Below are 14,329 nucleotides of genomic sequence, written 5' to 3'. Positions count from 1 at the left end.
ATGCTGGGTTTGGATTAGGATAGAGACAGCATGAAATTTAAAAAAAACAAAACATGGAAGCTATTTAGGTTAGTCTGTTTCCCCTTCCTGTGCAGCTGTCTTCGCCATTAAACCCAAAACAAAATCAAGCAAACTTTTGAGCTGCTGCATCTACATTGTTGTTCTTTATTGTTGGTAGCATTTTAATTTAATCTCACTTATATTTTCAAACATGCCGGCTTGTGCAGCATACAGATGTACACAGAGGTCAGAGGAAGTATAGTAATGGAATAACTTTTCATAGATAGAGTAGTAATTTGTTATAAATTATAATCAGTGTGTCATTTAGAGGGGCTGGTTATAGGGACACCCTAGCATGTATTATATTTGTGCAGAGATCTTTTTTCTCCTGGTAAAGGGCCATTAAAACAGATGTCATAAGGATCAGGTGCTCAACATTCAGAGTTTCTATCTATTTAGTTAGTTAGTTAGTTAGTTAGTTAGTTAGTTAGTTAGTTAGTTACTTATTTATGATATTTAACCCTGTTGTTGGTGCAGAGATTTTTTTTCCTCCTGGCAATGGGCTTCTAAAACAGACATCATGTTATGGGAATTAGGTTCTCAATGTTGAGTTTCTATCTATTTATTTACTTATTTATGGCATTTTACCCCACGTTAAACTTGAATTAGAATGGAATCTGGAAGCATTTTTAAAAAAAAAATTCCCGGAGAGAGTAATGCATGACTCCCCCCCCCCCCCCCCCCCCCGGCTGTCTCCCTGGGTATAGCCAGCTCTGCAATGTGTGGGGGTGGGGGGGCACAGAGGTGGACGGGGGGCGCAGAGTTGGACCAGGGAGACAGCCTGTTAAAAATTTACCAGCACACCACTGGATGCTACCTTATCCCCTCAGTAAAACATGACAGAACAATGGACCATATGTTCATGTCTACCACTCATACCCTCCTACCCACGCCTGGAGTGGGGACAGACTTACCAATATTGCAGTATTTTCCAACATACTGCGCACGACAACCACACACAGTCTCTCCTGTGGAGATAATCATCCTGCAGAGGCCTTCATGTAGGCACAGATTCTCAATACATTCTGTAAAAAAAAGAGAAAGAGAGAGAAAGGAAGAGGAGAGGCACTGCAACACCCTCTGACAAAAAAGACTGCCTATGTCCCAAGCATGTCTCTATCATGGCTAGATAGGCCTCACAGAAGGCCTTTAAAAGCCAACTGAGAAGGGAGGGCAGGGAGGACAATGATCAGAGGGTAAAACAAAGGACAGCTGGATCTCTGTAGCTCTCCCTCAGACCTAAGCACATATATGCACTGTCTAAGGACAGAGCAAAGCAAGGCCACAAGACTAGACCCGGGACTAACTTCTAGCCTGCCCTTCAAGGTAGTACACATATCTATAAAACCAGTCATGCATGGCACCACTGACAGAACTGCGAGTGGGAAAAAATAAACTGTCTATTGTTATTCCTCAGCTGGTGCAAAAAAGCAGAATTGGGATGCGGAACCATTCCTTTTCACATAAATACTGGCAGATTAACATTGTACTTTGTACAAGCACGCAGTCTTTTACAGTAGTGGTTACTTTAGAAGCTCTATTCTTGTTTGGTCATATGAAAACTGGCATTTGGACACCCATATTGCATGGATGTCAATATCCCAATATCGTAAAGCCAGTACGACCATAGAGCAAGGGGGCGTGGTCTGGGTGTGCTTTAGGGGGGACTAGGAAGGGGTCAAAATATGGACATCCAACTCTTATCACAAAAGGGGAAGGGATGTCCATGTCTAAAAAGATGGACATTATATAGACCTGGGACTTGGCATATTCAGGTTACAGAAAGGTGTTCTGATTGAGCAGCTGTCCACTGGAGGGATTAAGGCACGATACCGCCTTAATCCCCCAATTGTTGCTGTCCCCGTTCCTCTCCTCTGAATGTGAAACCGGCAAGGGATACCAGGTTCTCTGAAGCTTCAGGTACTATGGACATTCTTAACAGAGCAGCATGCAGAACCAAAGTGTTTCCTAATGGTAAATGCAGTACACCGGGACCCATGTTCAAATCCCACTTCAGCTTTTTTTTTTTTAAATTGTGATCCCTCCAGGGACAGAAAAATACCTAATGTACCTGAATATATACGACATCTAAAAGCCTGAAGGCTACTGAAGTGGTAAACATTCAGGTACAGTAGCTATTTTTCTGTTCCTGGAGGGCTCACAATTAAAAAAAAACCACACACACAGTCAGCTAAAGGGGGATTTGAACTGGATCCCCTGATTTTCAACCCACTACTCTAACTACACTACCCCTCTGCTCTGTGTGGACTCCTATCCATATTCCTTGCCCCCCCTCCCTCCTTTATAACTTGAATGTTTCCATTTGTAAAATAGATGTTCATTCTAGGCGTTTCCAGGACATGGACGTCCACCTCACATATATTTTAGAACGGGCTCTATCCTGTTCCAAAATATGTTTGTGAGATGGACATCCATTTGTGATGTACTAACCTTTCTAAAATGTTCCACATCTCCTGGGCAGTGCCGTAGCGAGGGCGGCTGACACCCGGGGCGGGTCGCCACAGTGCACCCCCCCCCCCCCCCCAGGTGCAGCACGGCGCACCCCCCCCGGCACGCGCACCCTCCCCCCGGAGCGCATTCTTACATGCATTGAGAAGCGAGGAGCGGGCAGGAGGGCCGATCCGCCGCCGAGTGCATATCGCTGGGAGCTGCGTCGGCTCCGCTGGTTCCCTGCTCTCTCTGCCCTGGAACAGGAAGTAACCTGATCCGGGGCAGAGAGAGCAGGGAACCAGCGGAGCCACACACCCCCAGCAGCGTGCACCCGGGGCGGACCGCCCCACCGCCCCCCTTCCTACGCCACTGCTCCTGGGTACATGCTGTTATACATACTTTTAATTATGTGCAAATTGTGTCCATAGAATACTTTGAAAGAGGACGCATGGAAGACAGTGAATAGCACCTGATGTAACTGTGTCTGTTACTTAGCAATGACAGGTTGGAGCCTGTGAATTTATTGTAGAAAAAAAATGTGTAGATTTGTTACACTGATTAAGTGGACAGATATTGTCCTACAAGATAGGGGAGAGGGGCTCTATAGAATATTGGGTTTTTCTCAAAAGATAACCTCAGATACACAGTATAAAATAGTTTATTCCTTCGTTCCACACAATACCTGTACTTCGTTCATGGTAACATTCCATTTTCCCATTAGTGCATGAGCAGAGTTCTGTCTCTCCTCGATGGAATCTTGGCCACGTTTCTCCAGTGTTGAAATATGTATAGTATGTATGATCAAAACACTTTTCTACAATAAAACAAGAGAAGAGAGAAGGCAGACTGAGGAGAGGAAGAAGATAATGCTGCTTGCTGGTAAGTTAGAGAACCAGATGATTTCTTCTGTACTTGATTTATGGTTACCAGTTTTTCCCATTACTTGTCCTCACTTTTGAGCCCCCACACAGAGGTCAAAATACAAAAAATATGGCTTGAAAGATGACCTACTGAAACCAAGGATACCAATCCATACTACCAGTGTAAAAGTACAGCTTGATAAAATACACACCAGAAACCACAAAACTTAACAATGTGAATGGCCCAGTTGGCTATTACTGACAAACGATGCTTAGATGCATAGAATATATTAGACCAGGGGTGGACAACCATGGTCCTCGAGGGCCATAACCCAGTCGGGTTTTCAAGATTTCCACAATGAATATGCATGAGATTGATTTGCATGTACTGCTTCCATTGTATGCAAATAGATCTCATGCATATTCGTTGTGGAGATCTTGAAAACCTGACTGGTTTGTGGCCCTCAAAGACCAGGGTTGCCCACCCCTGCATTAGATACACAAGTAGAATGAAAAACGCATCCATTAATAAACTGGATGAACAGTAGTATTCAGCAAAAGTGTTGTTCCCCACATGTGACAGTTTCAATAACAGCCACTGTCTTCATTATTTAAGTGTCATTTAGTTCTGCCCCAGAGAACGCATTTCTTTTTCAAATCTACCCCCCTGATTTACATATTGCACTTGACTTCCACTCTAAAACTTATATTGACGCAAAAGAAAGTATCCTGGTTTTATGTGTCCTGGATGTGTGCTACGCCACAAGCACACACAGAACAAACAGTGTCTTCCCTGTATCACATTTTTCATTTGCTCTGCTTGCATTCACTTGTCACTCCCTTCAGCATCCTTGCCCTCTCTAGGAGTAGCTCTGTTTAGAAGGTAGTCACATACAGTGGCACTTGGCTTCCTCAGGTGGGGTGTGTGCCAAGATTCAAGATGGGGAGTTTGCCAAGTCTCATCGAGCCTACTGACTGTTATCCAATGCCGCTCATTCATGTTGGCTTGAACGATACTGCTAGGATCCAGCAAGTTTGGGATTTTGAGCCTTGGTTCCGCCAGTCCTTGGGATGTTCTCCCCTCCTCCGCTTCCAGGGATGTATACTGGTTCTTCAGTCGAAGAAAGGTACAGTTGGGATATTGATTCTGCAAGCTCTGGTGATGTGTCCAGTTGTCCTCTTTCAGCACAGCGTCTTCTTTCCCCTCTGCTGGATCCTTGACATCTCAAGAAGAATTCATCAATGTATTTCTCATTGTCACGAATGCATCTCATCCTTGCCACCTCCTCTCTTGGTTCCACCATTTCTTTCATGAGGGATTCAACCTGCTAACATATTGCCCATGAAACCAGTCTCTGTACTTGGATCATTTACGCAGCACCTTGCCACCTAAAACTAGGCAGCTCTTTATAGAATTACCTCCAAAGTCACTTATTTCTATTTGCCCCTTTCATTTTTCAGAAATTAAAATTATTCATATTGTTTAATTGTTTTCTCCCTAAATCTTGCAGATAATATCAGTAACCTGAACGCCACTGGGGAGTAGGCTAGCCACCACTAGGACATGCAAGGGACAATTCTCTAACAGGGTTGCCTATGAGGCTTCTGTAAAGGAAAGCAGGTGCAAGCACTTATGCCAGCCATAGAGCTGGTTAAGTGATTATCAGGGGCATTTTCGAAAGAGAAGGGCGCCCATCTTCCGACACACATCGGGATATGGGCGTCCTTCTCTCAGGGTCAGCCAAATCGGCGTAATCGAAAGCCGATTTTGGACGTCCTCAACTGCTTTCCATCGCGGGGATGACAAAAGTTCCGGGGACGAAGGCGGGACTGGAGCATGCTTAACAGATGGGCGTTCTCGGCCGATAATGGAAAAAAGAAGGGTGTCCCTGACGAGCATTTGGCCGACTTTACTTGGTCCCTTTTTTTCAGGACCAAGTCTTGAAAAGGTACCTGAACTGACCAGATGACCACCGGAGGAAATCAGGGATGACCTTCTCTTACTCCCCCAGTGGTCACCAACCCCCTCCCACCCAAAAAAAAATTTTTTTAAACATTTTTTCCAGCCTCTTTGCCAGCCTCAAATGTCATACCCAGCTCCATCACAGCAGTATGCAGGTCCCTAGAGCAGTTTTTAGTGGGTGCAGTGCACTTCAAGCAAGCGGACTCAGGCCCATCCCCCCCACCTGTTACACTTGTGGTGGTAAATGTGTGCCCTCCAAAACCCACCCGAAACCCACTGTATCCACATGTAGGTGCACCCCGTTCATCCCTAAGGGCTATGGTAGTGGTGTACGGTTGTGGGTAGTGGGGGTTGGGAGGGTTGGGGGGGCTCAGCACCCAAGGTAAGGGAGCTATGCACCTGGGAGCAATTTGTGAAGTCCACTGCAGTGCCCCCTAGGGTGCCCGTTGGTGTCCTGGCATGTCAGGGGACCAGTGCACTATGAATGCTGGCTCCTCCCATGACCAAATGCCTTGGATTTGGTCGTTTTTGAGATGGGTGTCCTTGGTTTCCATTATCGCCGAAAACCGAGGTCGCCCATCTCTAAGGTCGACCATCTCAACATTTAGGTCGACCTAAATGTTGAGATTTGGGCATCCCCGACCGTATTATCGAAACAAAAGATGGACGCCCATCTTGTTTCGATAATACAGGATGCCCCATCCCTTCACGGGGACGTCCTCAGAGATGGCTGCCCTTAGAGATGGTCGTCCCCGTTCAAAAATGCCCCTCCACGCCTAAATGCTAGAGATGTTTACACAACTTTAGGGCCCTTTTACTAAGCACAGTAAAATTTGCATTTACCATGGTTTAATGCAGAATTTTACTGCAGTCTAATGGAACTTTTAATGTGGCAATCACTGGGGGGCATTCCTGGAATTTCTCTATAGAGGTCCTGCATTAAAAGTTTCATTAGCATGCAGTACTCTGGAGGTAACATGGAAGCACGTAATGGGCATTAGTGGTAGAGTGGTGCACAAGGATTGGGACCCCAGGAAATCCGCAGAAATCTGTGGGAATAAAAAGAGCAATTTATGCCAGGGGTGGGTTGAGGATTGATCCAAACTGACTGGGAAGGGTGGGTATGGGGACCAAATTATATCTCCATGCATACCTCTAGTGTCAACTTGGTGGAACAGGGAGAAAATTATGGAGTATGATATTTAAGAAGACAACTTACTTACCAGTAATCACTTGTTTGCTTAAGTTTTTTTTACTTACTTTTGTAACATAAAATGTTAATAAGAAAAATTTTCCTTGAATTTACAAGATCACTCAAATGTAAGTTGGGTATGGGGATGGAAAAGAAAACTGAGGATGGTGAGGGGACAGTAGTAATATGGTGGGAATTGGGGAAGAAGATGCAGGGATGAGGTGGGGATTGAAAAGAATTGACTGGGGATGTGTGAGGAGGGGGGGCCAGACAATGTCTCCATACACATCCTTATTTAGTGGGTTAGCATGCAATATTTGCAGTGCATTAACCCCAAAACACCTTCCAGACCCATTCTCCATCCATGCCCTGCCCTGCCACAAAAAAAGCAATTAATGCACAATTTACCGCATAATAACTGCTAAATTACCACAGAGCCCCTTAACACAGTTGTGCTCTAGCAGTTACCACATGGAAATCCATATGTTAAATGTTTTACACATTTTAGTAAAAGGAGCCCTTAGTATCTATAAATTACATGTGTATGAGTCCTGCCCATACTTCACCCATATATTCACTCGCCAAAAACACCCTATGCAAGAAATATGTAAATCCTAATAAATAATCATGTATATTTACAGAATAGCACTTCAATGAATTTTCAGCATTTACATGTGTATATGTCCACATACCAATAAATGCCAGCATTCTAGTCATTTATGTGAATATTCACCAGTAAATTGCTAATACATTATTTATAGAATTTCCCCATCATTGCAGAACCATTTGGAATCTATCTGCACAAACATCATGTATGCAGGTTTACAGCTATCGTGGAAAGGTGCTCTCAGACCCTCAGCTAGGCTAAGGCTAGAGATGTTTCTTTTCTACTAAATGTGCAAAAACCTCCAGAAGGGTGGAAGTCATCAAATGTCACAAACTGTTCCTTTTTTCCTGTATAATACAGAGGATGCCCACAGTGGTGATAACCCCATTGATAAAATTACCGACAGGATTTGCCCAAAGTTAAAGTACACAGGGATTTGTACCTGCTCTTTCTGCATGTAATATTTTTTGCCTAAAATAATGCACGTAGTTTTGAATCATCAAAACATGCACATTCAATCCTCCCCCACTCCCCCAATCTGGGAATGGCTCTGTAAAATGCAAGGGAAAATATGTACATTGTGAACACGGTTTTTCCCACATGAGAGTGGGTGACAATCAAAGGCTCTATTTCTATATGTTTGATTATTACCTTCTCACTTATACTGACTTTTCAAAACTGCAAAACTATTTGCTTTGCCTGGAACTTTTGACTTTCCAGACTTCAAGCATCATAGACACCACCACCACCCTGTCATCATCCTCCAGCTGGGGGAGAGCATTATTTGACTCTGATCACATCTTACCTATTTCGCAGTCTTTGCCTGTGTACTCCTCGGGACACATGCAGTGGTAGGTGTTCCAGTCAGCAGAAGTGAGGCATGTCCCTCCATTCCTGCATGGGCTCCTTGCACAGTGATCTAGAATAATAACAAAGCAACAGTTGTTATAAGACAGGAGGCCCTTTTACGGTGTGTGTGTCCTGATCCATATTATTTTGACTGAGAATAAAGGCCAGAAAAGCAGTGCTGCAAGAGTGGGCTACCCAACTGTTGATGATAACTCTTAAGGACATAAAAGGTAGAACTAAATATAGTATCTTTAATTTAATAATTTTTATGTTTGCCAAATGACTTGTAAATGAGATTTCAAAACTAATAGATCTTTTTTTCAGACAGCACATGAACTATGTGGTTTCAAATGCTCATGTGTATTATCATAGGATGTGTGGAGGGGCATTTTTGATATGATATCTAAATCCAGTTTTGGACAGTTTTCCATCCCAGAGATGGACAGGTTTTAATACATGCAACTGCGGCATTATATCCATTGTTTACCCTGGGAGGACCTCTCTGAAGATGTTCAGGAGGAACTATCTACAGCTTTTACATTGGGAGCACAGCAATTCGTACCTCTCTCCTTCCATCATCGACACATAAAAGACACTGTGACTGAACTTAACTATGCTCATTTAGCAGCTTAGTGTAGTGCTGATTTACAGATCTCCGTTCTCGCAACCCAATTTAAAGACTATGTTATGCTTACGTCAGAGAACATCCTCGTCTCTGCACTTGGAACTTCACTATAAATTTGCTTTATGGCTGTATGTGTCTCTAAGACATGCCTTCCATATGGGCCTCTCCTCTACAGGTTCTTGTTTGAATTGCAACATCTTGGGTGCTACCCTAGGCCACATGTTTTGGACATGCCCTAAGCCCCAACTCTTTTGGAAGACCCTAGTGAAGATGATATCACACATGTGGAATATAGGATGGAATTATGATTTCTATTGCTCTTTGGACTTCCTTGCTTAAGCCATTCATCTCCAAAAGGATTTAAAATTACATCTGACAACCGTTAGAAAATGCAAAAAATTCCTAATTTTATTACTTCAATAAACTAAAATGCTAAAATCTAAATATAAATTAAACTAACCCATAATACTCCATGCATACATTACACTCAAAACCATTCAATCTCCAAAACACCATACATCCAGACTTCTAATGTTACAGCACCCAATACTTTGACATATACAGTATCTGATGGCGGATATACAATCTCAATCCATTATTTTACATACTTATAATGCAAATACATAGTTCCTTCTGCAATCCATATTCAGCAGTCACTTAACATCCTCTAGTATGATGAGGTGAAAGTTCTTCATCAAATCAGAATTGCCACTCTCTTCTTTATACAACCATTATAAGTATTTTGCAAGTTATTACAGCTCGGTCTGTGTACTCTGTGTAGTGATGACTACAATCATCCAAGACTTGAAATTACAAGTTGAGATCCTCACCATGCCTGAATGCATGCCATTCCTGGTATAGTCATTTGATGCTGTAGGCGTCTATTATACAATTATGCGTCAGCAATACTTTACTTTAATGTAGGCGCTCCACTAAAACACCAGGACCCGACATGATCATGTTTCGCTATATGAAGCGTCATCAGGGGTCTTGACTTCTAAACATAACAATGGGTTAACTCAACTATACACCATTCATACCACAACTTATACTCGAATTTAAATACCCTACAAAACTAAATCAACTATACTTACTGACTCAACCATATGGTGGGGCTCACGATTACCAGCGATGTGCCGGTGAGACCGCCCTAAGGAAACCTCACACTTGCGCATGACCGGTAGCTGGCTATCAAGGCGTTTAAATACTCTAAACATTTAACCATTCAATCTCCTTATTTAGCCCAGCTGGAACCACCGTATTCCATAGGAATATGAACCGCTGCTCCTTCCTAAGAAGAGTTAAAGGGATGTTACCTCCTCTTTCTAATTTAGCACAGTCAAGAACAACAAAACGGAACTCCTGAAGATTGTGTTGTAATTCAAGCCAATGAGCTACTATGGGAACTTCCATTCGAGCAGTCCGTATATTGCTCAAATGCTGAGCAATCCTCAATTTAATCTTCCGAGTCGTCAAGCCCACAGGGGCATATTATACAGTAAAAAGTGGCATAATGCAGCATTTGGATGCTTTTCTCGCAATCAGTATTTTCAAAGGCAATTTTTTTTCAGATGTTTTACTATGCCATTCGTCTGCACTGCATCCAAATCTCAAGGGGACATATTGGGGCATGTTAAGAGCAGGATTTGTGCATTACTGAGAGGTAAAAGAGACAAAGGTCTACTCCTGTGGTGCTGTCTTTTTCTTTTGCCCTGAAACATGGGTGAGGATTCAGATTTCACTCTCCACAGGGCCTGAGGCTTTTTGTCTTTCAGTACTCAGCTTCCTGTTAGAGAAGCAGAAAAGAGACAAAAAGACCATTTACTTCTAAAATGGGGAGACTGATGTAGTTATCTTATTAGAGCCTTGTGCTAAATTTTAGTGCACAATTTCCTAATGCAAGTGTAACACAAAGGTTTTGCTCCCTAATGCTGTAAGTAGTTAGCAAAAAATGTGTGTTATCATGGGAGAGCACATCAGGTACATGTGCACATGGGTTTGTGCTGCTGGAAACTGTCTTCTGCACAAAAAAATTGCATCGGCACTTGTACCAAACATGCATAAATCTATGCTTATGCTATTCTGTGAAACATGCATAAATCTATGCTTATGCTATTCTGTGTATTTACCAATATTTATGCACAGAATAGCATTCCTAAAAAAAAATGGGGATAAAATAGCTAACCAGTGCTGAAGGGAAATGCGTCATACATCAAACAAAAAAAGAACCCACATCCCACACAAACACGTTTGTGTCCACTTTAAAAAAAAAAATCTCAATATTTTTTACGTGTTCAGAAATTACTGAACAGACCAGCACAGGTTAACAACCCTTATTTATAACTCTCCAATTTCTTAATCATCACTCACCCTGTGATTAATACACTATTACAAAGCCATGTTAGCGTCAGAAAAAAAATTGAGGCTGTATGTGATCCAATTGCAGACTCTGCGGCAGAAGATAAATTCCACTGCAAGGAGCTCGACTGTAAAAAGAGCAGAGCACTGGCAGACACAGGACAGACAACGGGTACACACATACTGTCTTTGTAGTAGTGAGAACCACTCTGATATGAAGGAGTATCCGAGGGTCTCCGCAGATAAGTTTGCTTGGAAGAATTTGACAGCAAGAGCCTAATTTATGTTGCACTGCCACAAAAGACTACATGAAAACACTTAGGGCCACTTGTTTAACTACTTTAAAGGTACTAATATGCAAACAAACCTTTTCCAGAGAAGGCTAAGCAGTAGAACAAGAGGACATGAATTGAGGTTATAGGGGCTGTCAAATCTTTCAAGCAAACCTGTCTGTGAAGACCCTCGGATAAGTACATAAGTACATAAGTAATGCCAAAGGTCCATTGAGCCCAGCATCCTGTCCCCGACAGCAGCCAATCCAGGTCAAGGGCACCTGGCAAGCTACCTAAACGAACAAACATTTTATACATATTATTCCCGAAATTGTGAATTTTTCCAAAGCCCATTTAGTAGTGGTCTATGGACTTGTCCTTTAGGAAACCGTCCAACCTCTTTTTAAACTCTGCCAAGCTAACCGCCTTCACTACATTCTCCGGCAACGAATTCCAGAGTTTAATTACGCATTGGGTGAAGAAAACTTTTCTCTTACTGTATGTTTTAAATTTACTACACTGTAGTTTCATCACATGCCCCCTAGTCCTAGTATTTTTGGAAAGCGTGAACAGATGCTTCACATCCACCTGTTCCACTCCACTCATTATTTTATACCTCTCTATCATGTCTCCCCTCAGCTGTCTCTTCTCCAAGCTGAAAAGCCCTAGCCTCCTTAGTCTTTCTTCATAGGGAAGTCGTTCCATCCCCGCTATCATTTTCGTCGTCCTTCGCTGCACCTTTTCCAATTCTACTATATCTTTCTTGAGATGTGGCGACCAGAATTGAACACAATACTCAAGGTGCAGTCGCACCATGGAGCGATACAATGGCATTATTACATCCTCACACCTGTTCTCCATACCTTTCCTAATAATACCCAACATTCTCTTTGCTTTCCTAGCCGCAGCAGCACACTGAGCAGACAGTTTCAATGTGTTATCAACGACGACACCCAGATCTCTTTCTTGGTCCGTAAGTCCTAATGTGGAACCTTGCATGACGTAGCTGTAATTCAGGTTCTTTTTTCCCACATGCATCACCTTGCACTTGTTCACATTAAACCTCATCTGCCATTTGGCCGCCCAGTTTCCCAGTCTTGTAAGGTCCTTCTGTAATTTTTCACAATCCTCTCGCGAGTTAACGACTTTGAATAACTTTGTGTCATCAGCAAATTTAATTACCTCGCTGGTTACTCCCATCTCTAAATCATTTATAAATATATTAAAAAGCAGCGGTCCTAGCACTGACCCCTGAGGAACCCCACTAACTACCCTTCTCCATCGTGAATACTGCCCATTTAACCCCACTCTCTGTTTCCTATCCTTCAATCAGTTTTTAATCTACAATAGGACATTTCCTCCTATCCCATGACCCTCCAATTTCCTCTGTAGCCTTTCATGAGGTACCTTATCAAATGCCTTTTGAAAATCCAGATACACAATATCAACTGGCTCCCCTTTGTCCACATGTTTGTTTACTCCTTCAAAGAATTGAAGTAAATTGGTTAGGCAAGATTTCCCCACACTAAAGCCATGCTGACTTGGTCTCAGTAATCCATTTCCTTGGATGTGCTCTGTAATTTTGTTTTCAATAATAGCCTCTACCATTTTCCCCGGCACCGATGTCAGACTCACCGGTCAATAATTTCCCGGATCTCCTCTGGAACCTTTTTTAAAAGTCGGCATTGCTCTTTCATGTAACCTTCTAATGGGCTCATTTCCCCCAGATCTCCAACACTAGGTTTGAGTAGAGGAGTAGTTTATGGTTAAAACAGTGTGTAAACCAGAGAGACAAAGGTTAAATCCCACTGATATTTCTTGTGTCCTTGAGGAAGTCAACCAACCTCTCATTTGCTCAAATACAAATTTAGGGGTCTTTTACTAAGGTGCGCTGAAAAATGACCTGCGGTAGTGTAGACACATTTTTTGTGGCGCACAGAATTATTTTTTAGCGCACCTACAAAATATGCCCTTTTTGCCGAAAATGGACGTGCGGCAAAATGAAAATTGCCGCACGTCCAATTTGGGTCTGAGACCTTACCGCAAGCCCAATATTGACCTAGCGGTAAGATCTGAGGCGTTAACCGGGCAGTAATGGTGTAGCGCCACATTCCACTTGATGTGCATAGCTGTCGTGCGTCAGAAAATAAAAAATATTTTTCAGATGCGTGTAGCGGACGCACGCCAAAGTTGAAATTACCGCAAGGGCCACGCGGTAACCGGGCGGTAACTCCAATTTGGCACGTGCTGGGCACACGTAGGCGCCTACGCAGCTTAGTAAAAGGGACCCTCAGAACATAATTTTTAGACCACCGATCCCAGCCGTTGGCTGTCGCCTGCATAGTCGGCTGTTTCCTGACGAAGATTATGAGACAGAGATGGATTTGCAGCTCTCCCTGTCTTGGGGGTCGGAGTGGACGGTTGCTGCTATCTATCACAATGAGTCAACACCTCCTCAACCTTTGGAGCTTGCACGGGTGTTTAACAGCATTTGCTTGGACCATTTTGGACTCTATCTCTACTCTTTTTCTTTCTCTCTACTCTTATTACTTATCTATTTAATATTGTATTTGTATGTTCACTGGATTGGCACTAGCCTTTTCAGTCACTTGTAAGCCACTTTGAGCCTGCATCTTGTGGGAAAAGGTGGGGTATAAACAGTGGTATGCTGGAGCAGGCTCTCACAGGCTCGCAAGAGCCGGTTGTTAAATTTTTAAGAATTTTGGGAGCCGGTTGTTAAAGTAGGGCCCTCCATGGCTACTTTAACAACTGGCTCCCAAAATGTGGGCTTGGGCCCCATGCTGAATTATCTTTTACTTTGCTGGTAGGGATGCTGAGCCCTTCCAGCCAAGTAAATAGACTACTGCTGCTCCCCGCTCCTTGTTTCCAGCTCTGGGCAGCAGGCTGGGACTTCTCGAGCATGAGAGAGAAGTTCCAGCATGCTGCTCAGAGCAAGACGTTGGGAGTGGTGGCAGTCCATTTATTGGATGCCAGCAAAGGTATGCCTAGCGTGTCCGCATGAAGGGAGGGAGGAGAGAGAGGCAAGTGTTGCTCCCCCCCCCCCCCCCCCCCCCCGGCCACCCCTGACCCTT

The 14,329-nt window shown here is 43.3% G+C and overlaps 1 protein-coding gene across 1 annotated transcript in view; it reads right to left on the bottom strand.

The window, feature by feature from the left end:
* The window catches only part of HGFAC (HGF activator), a 152,938-nt gene that overhangs the window by 74,775 nt on the left and 63,834 nt on the right, over positions 1-14,329 (bottom strand). The window contains exons 5-7 of the mRNA XM_030191140.1: positions 7,939-8,052; positions 3,194-3,325; positions 975-1,085 (exon numbers count right to left, since the gene is read on the bottom strand). Coding sequence (XP_030047000.1) covers positions 975-1,085; positions 3,194-3,325; positions 7,939-8,052 — 357 coding nt within the window. The remainder of the gene's footprint in view (positions 1-974; positions 1,086-3,193; positions 3,326-7,938; positions 8,053-14,329) is intronic.

Source organism: Microcaecilia unicolor, chromosome 2 (assembly GCF_901765095.1).
Source record: "Microcaecilia unicolor chromosome 2, aMicUni1.1, whole genome shotgun sequence".
Taxonomy (NCBI): Eukaryota; Metazoa; Chordata; class Amphibia; order Gymnophiona; family Siphonopidae; genus Microcaecilia; species Microcaecilia unicolor.
The sequence above is the reverse complement of the archived record's forward strand: the minus strand, read 5'-3'. Positions and strand labels throughout refer to the sequence as shown.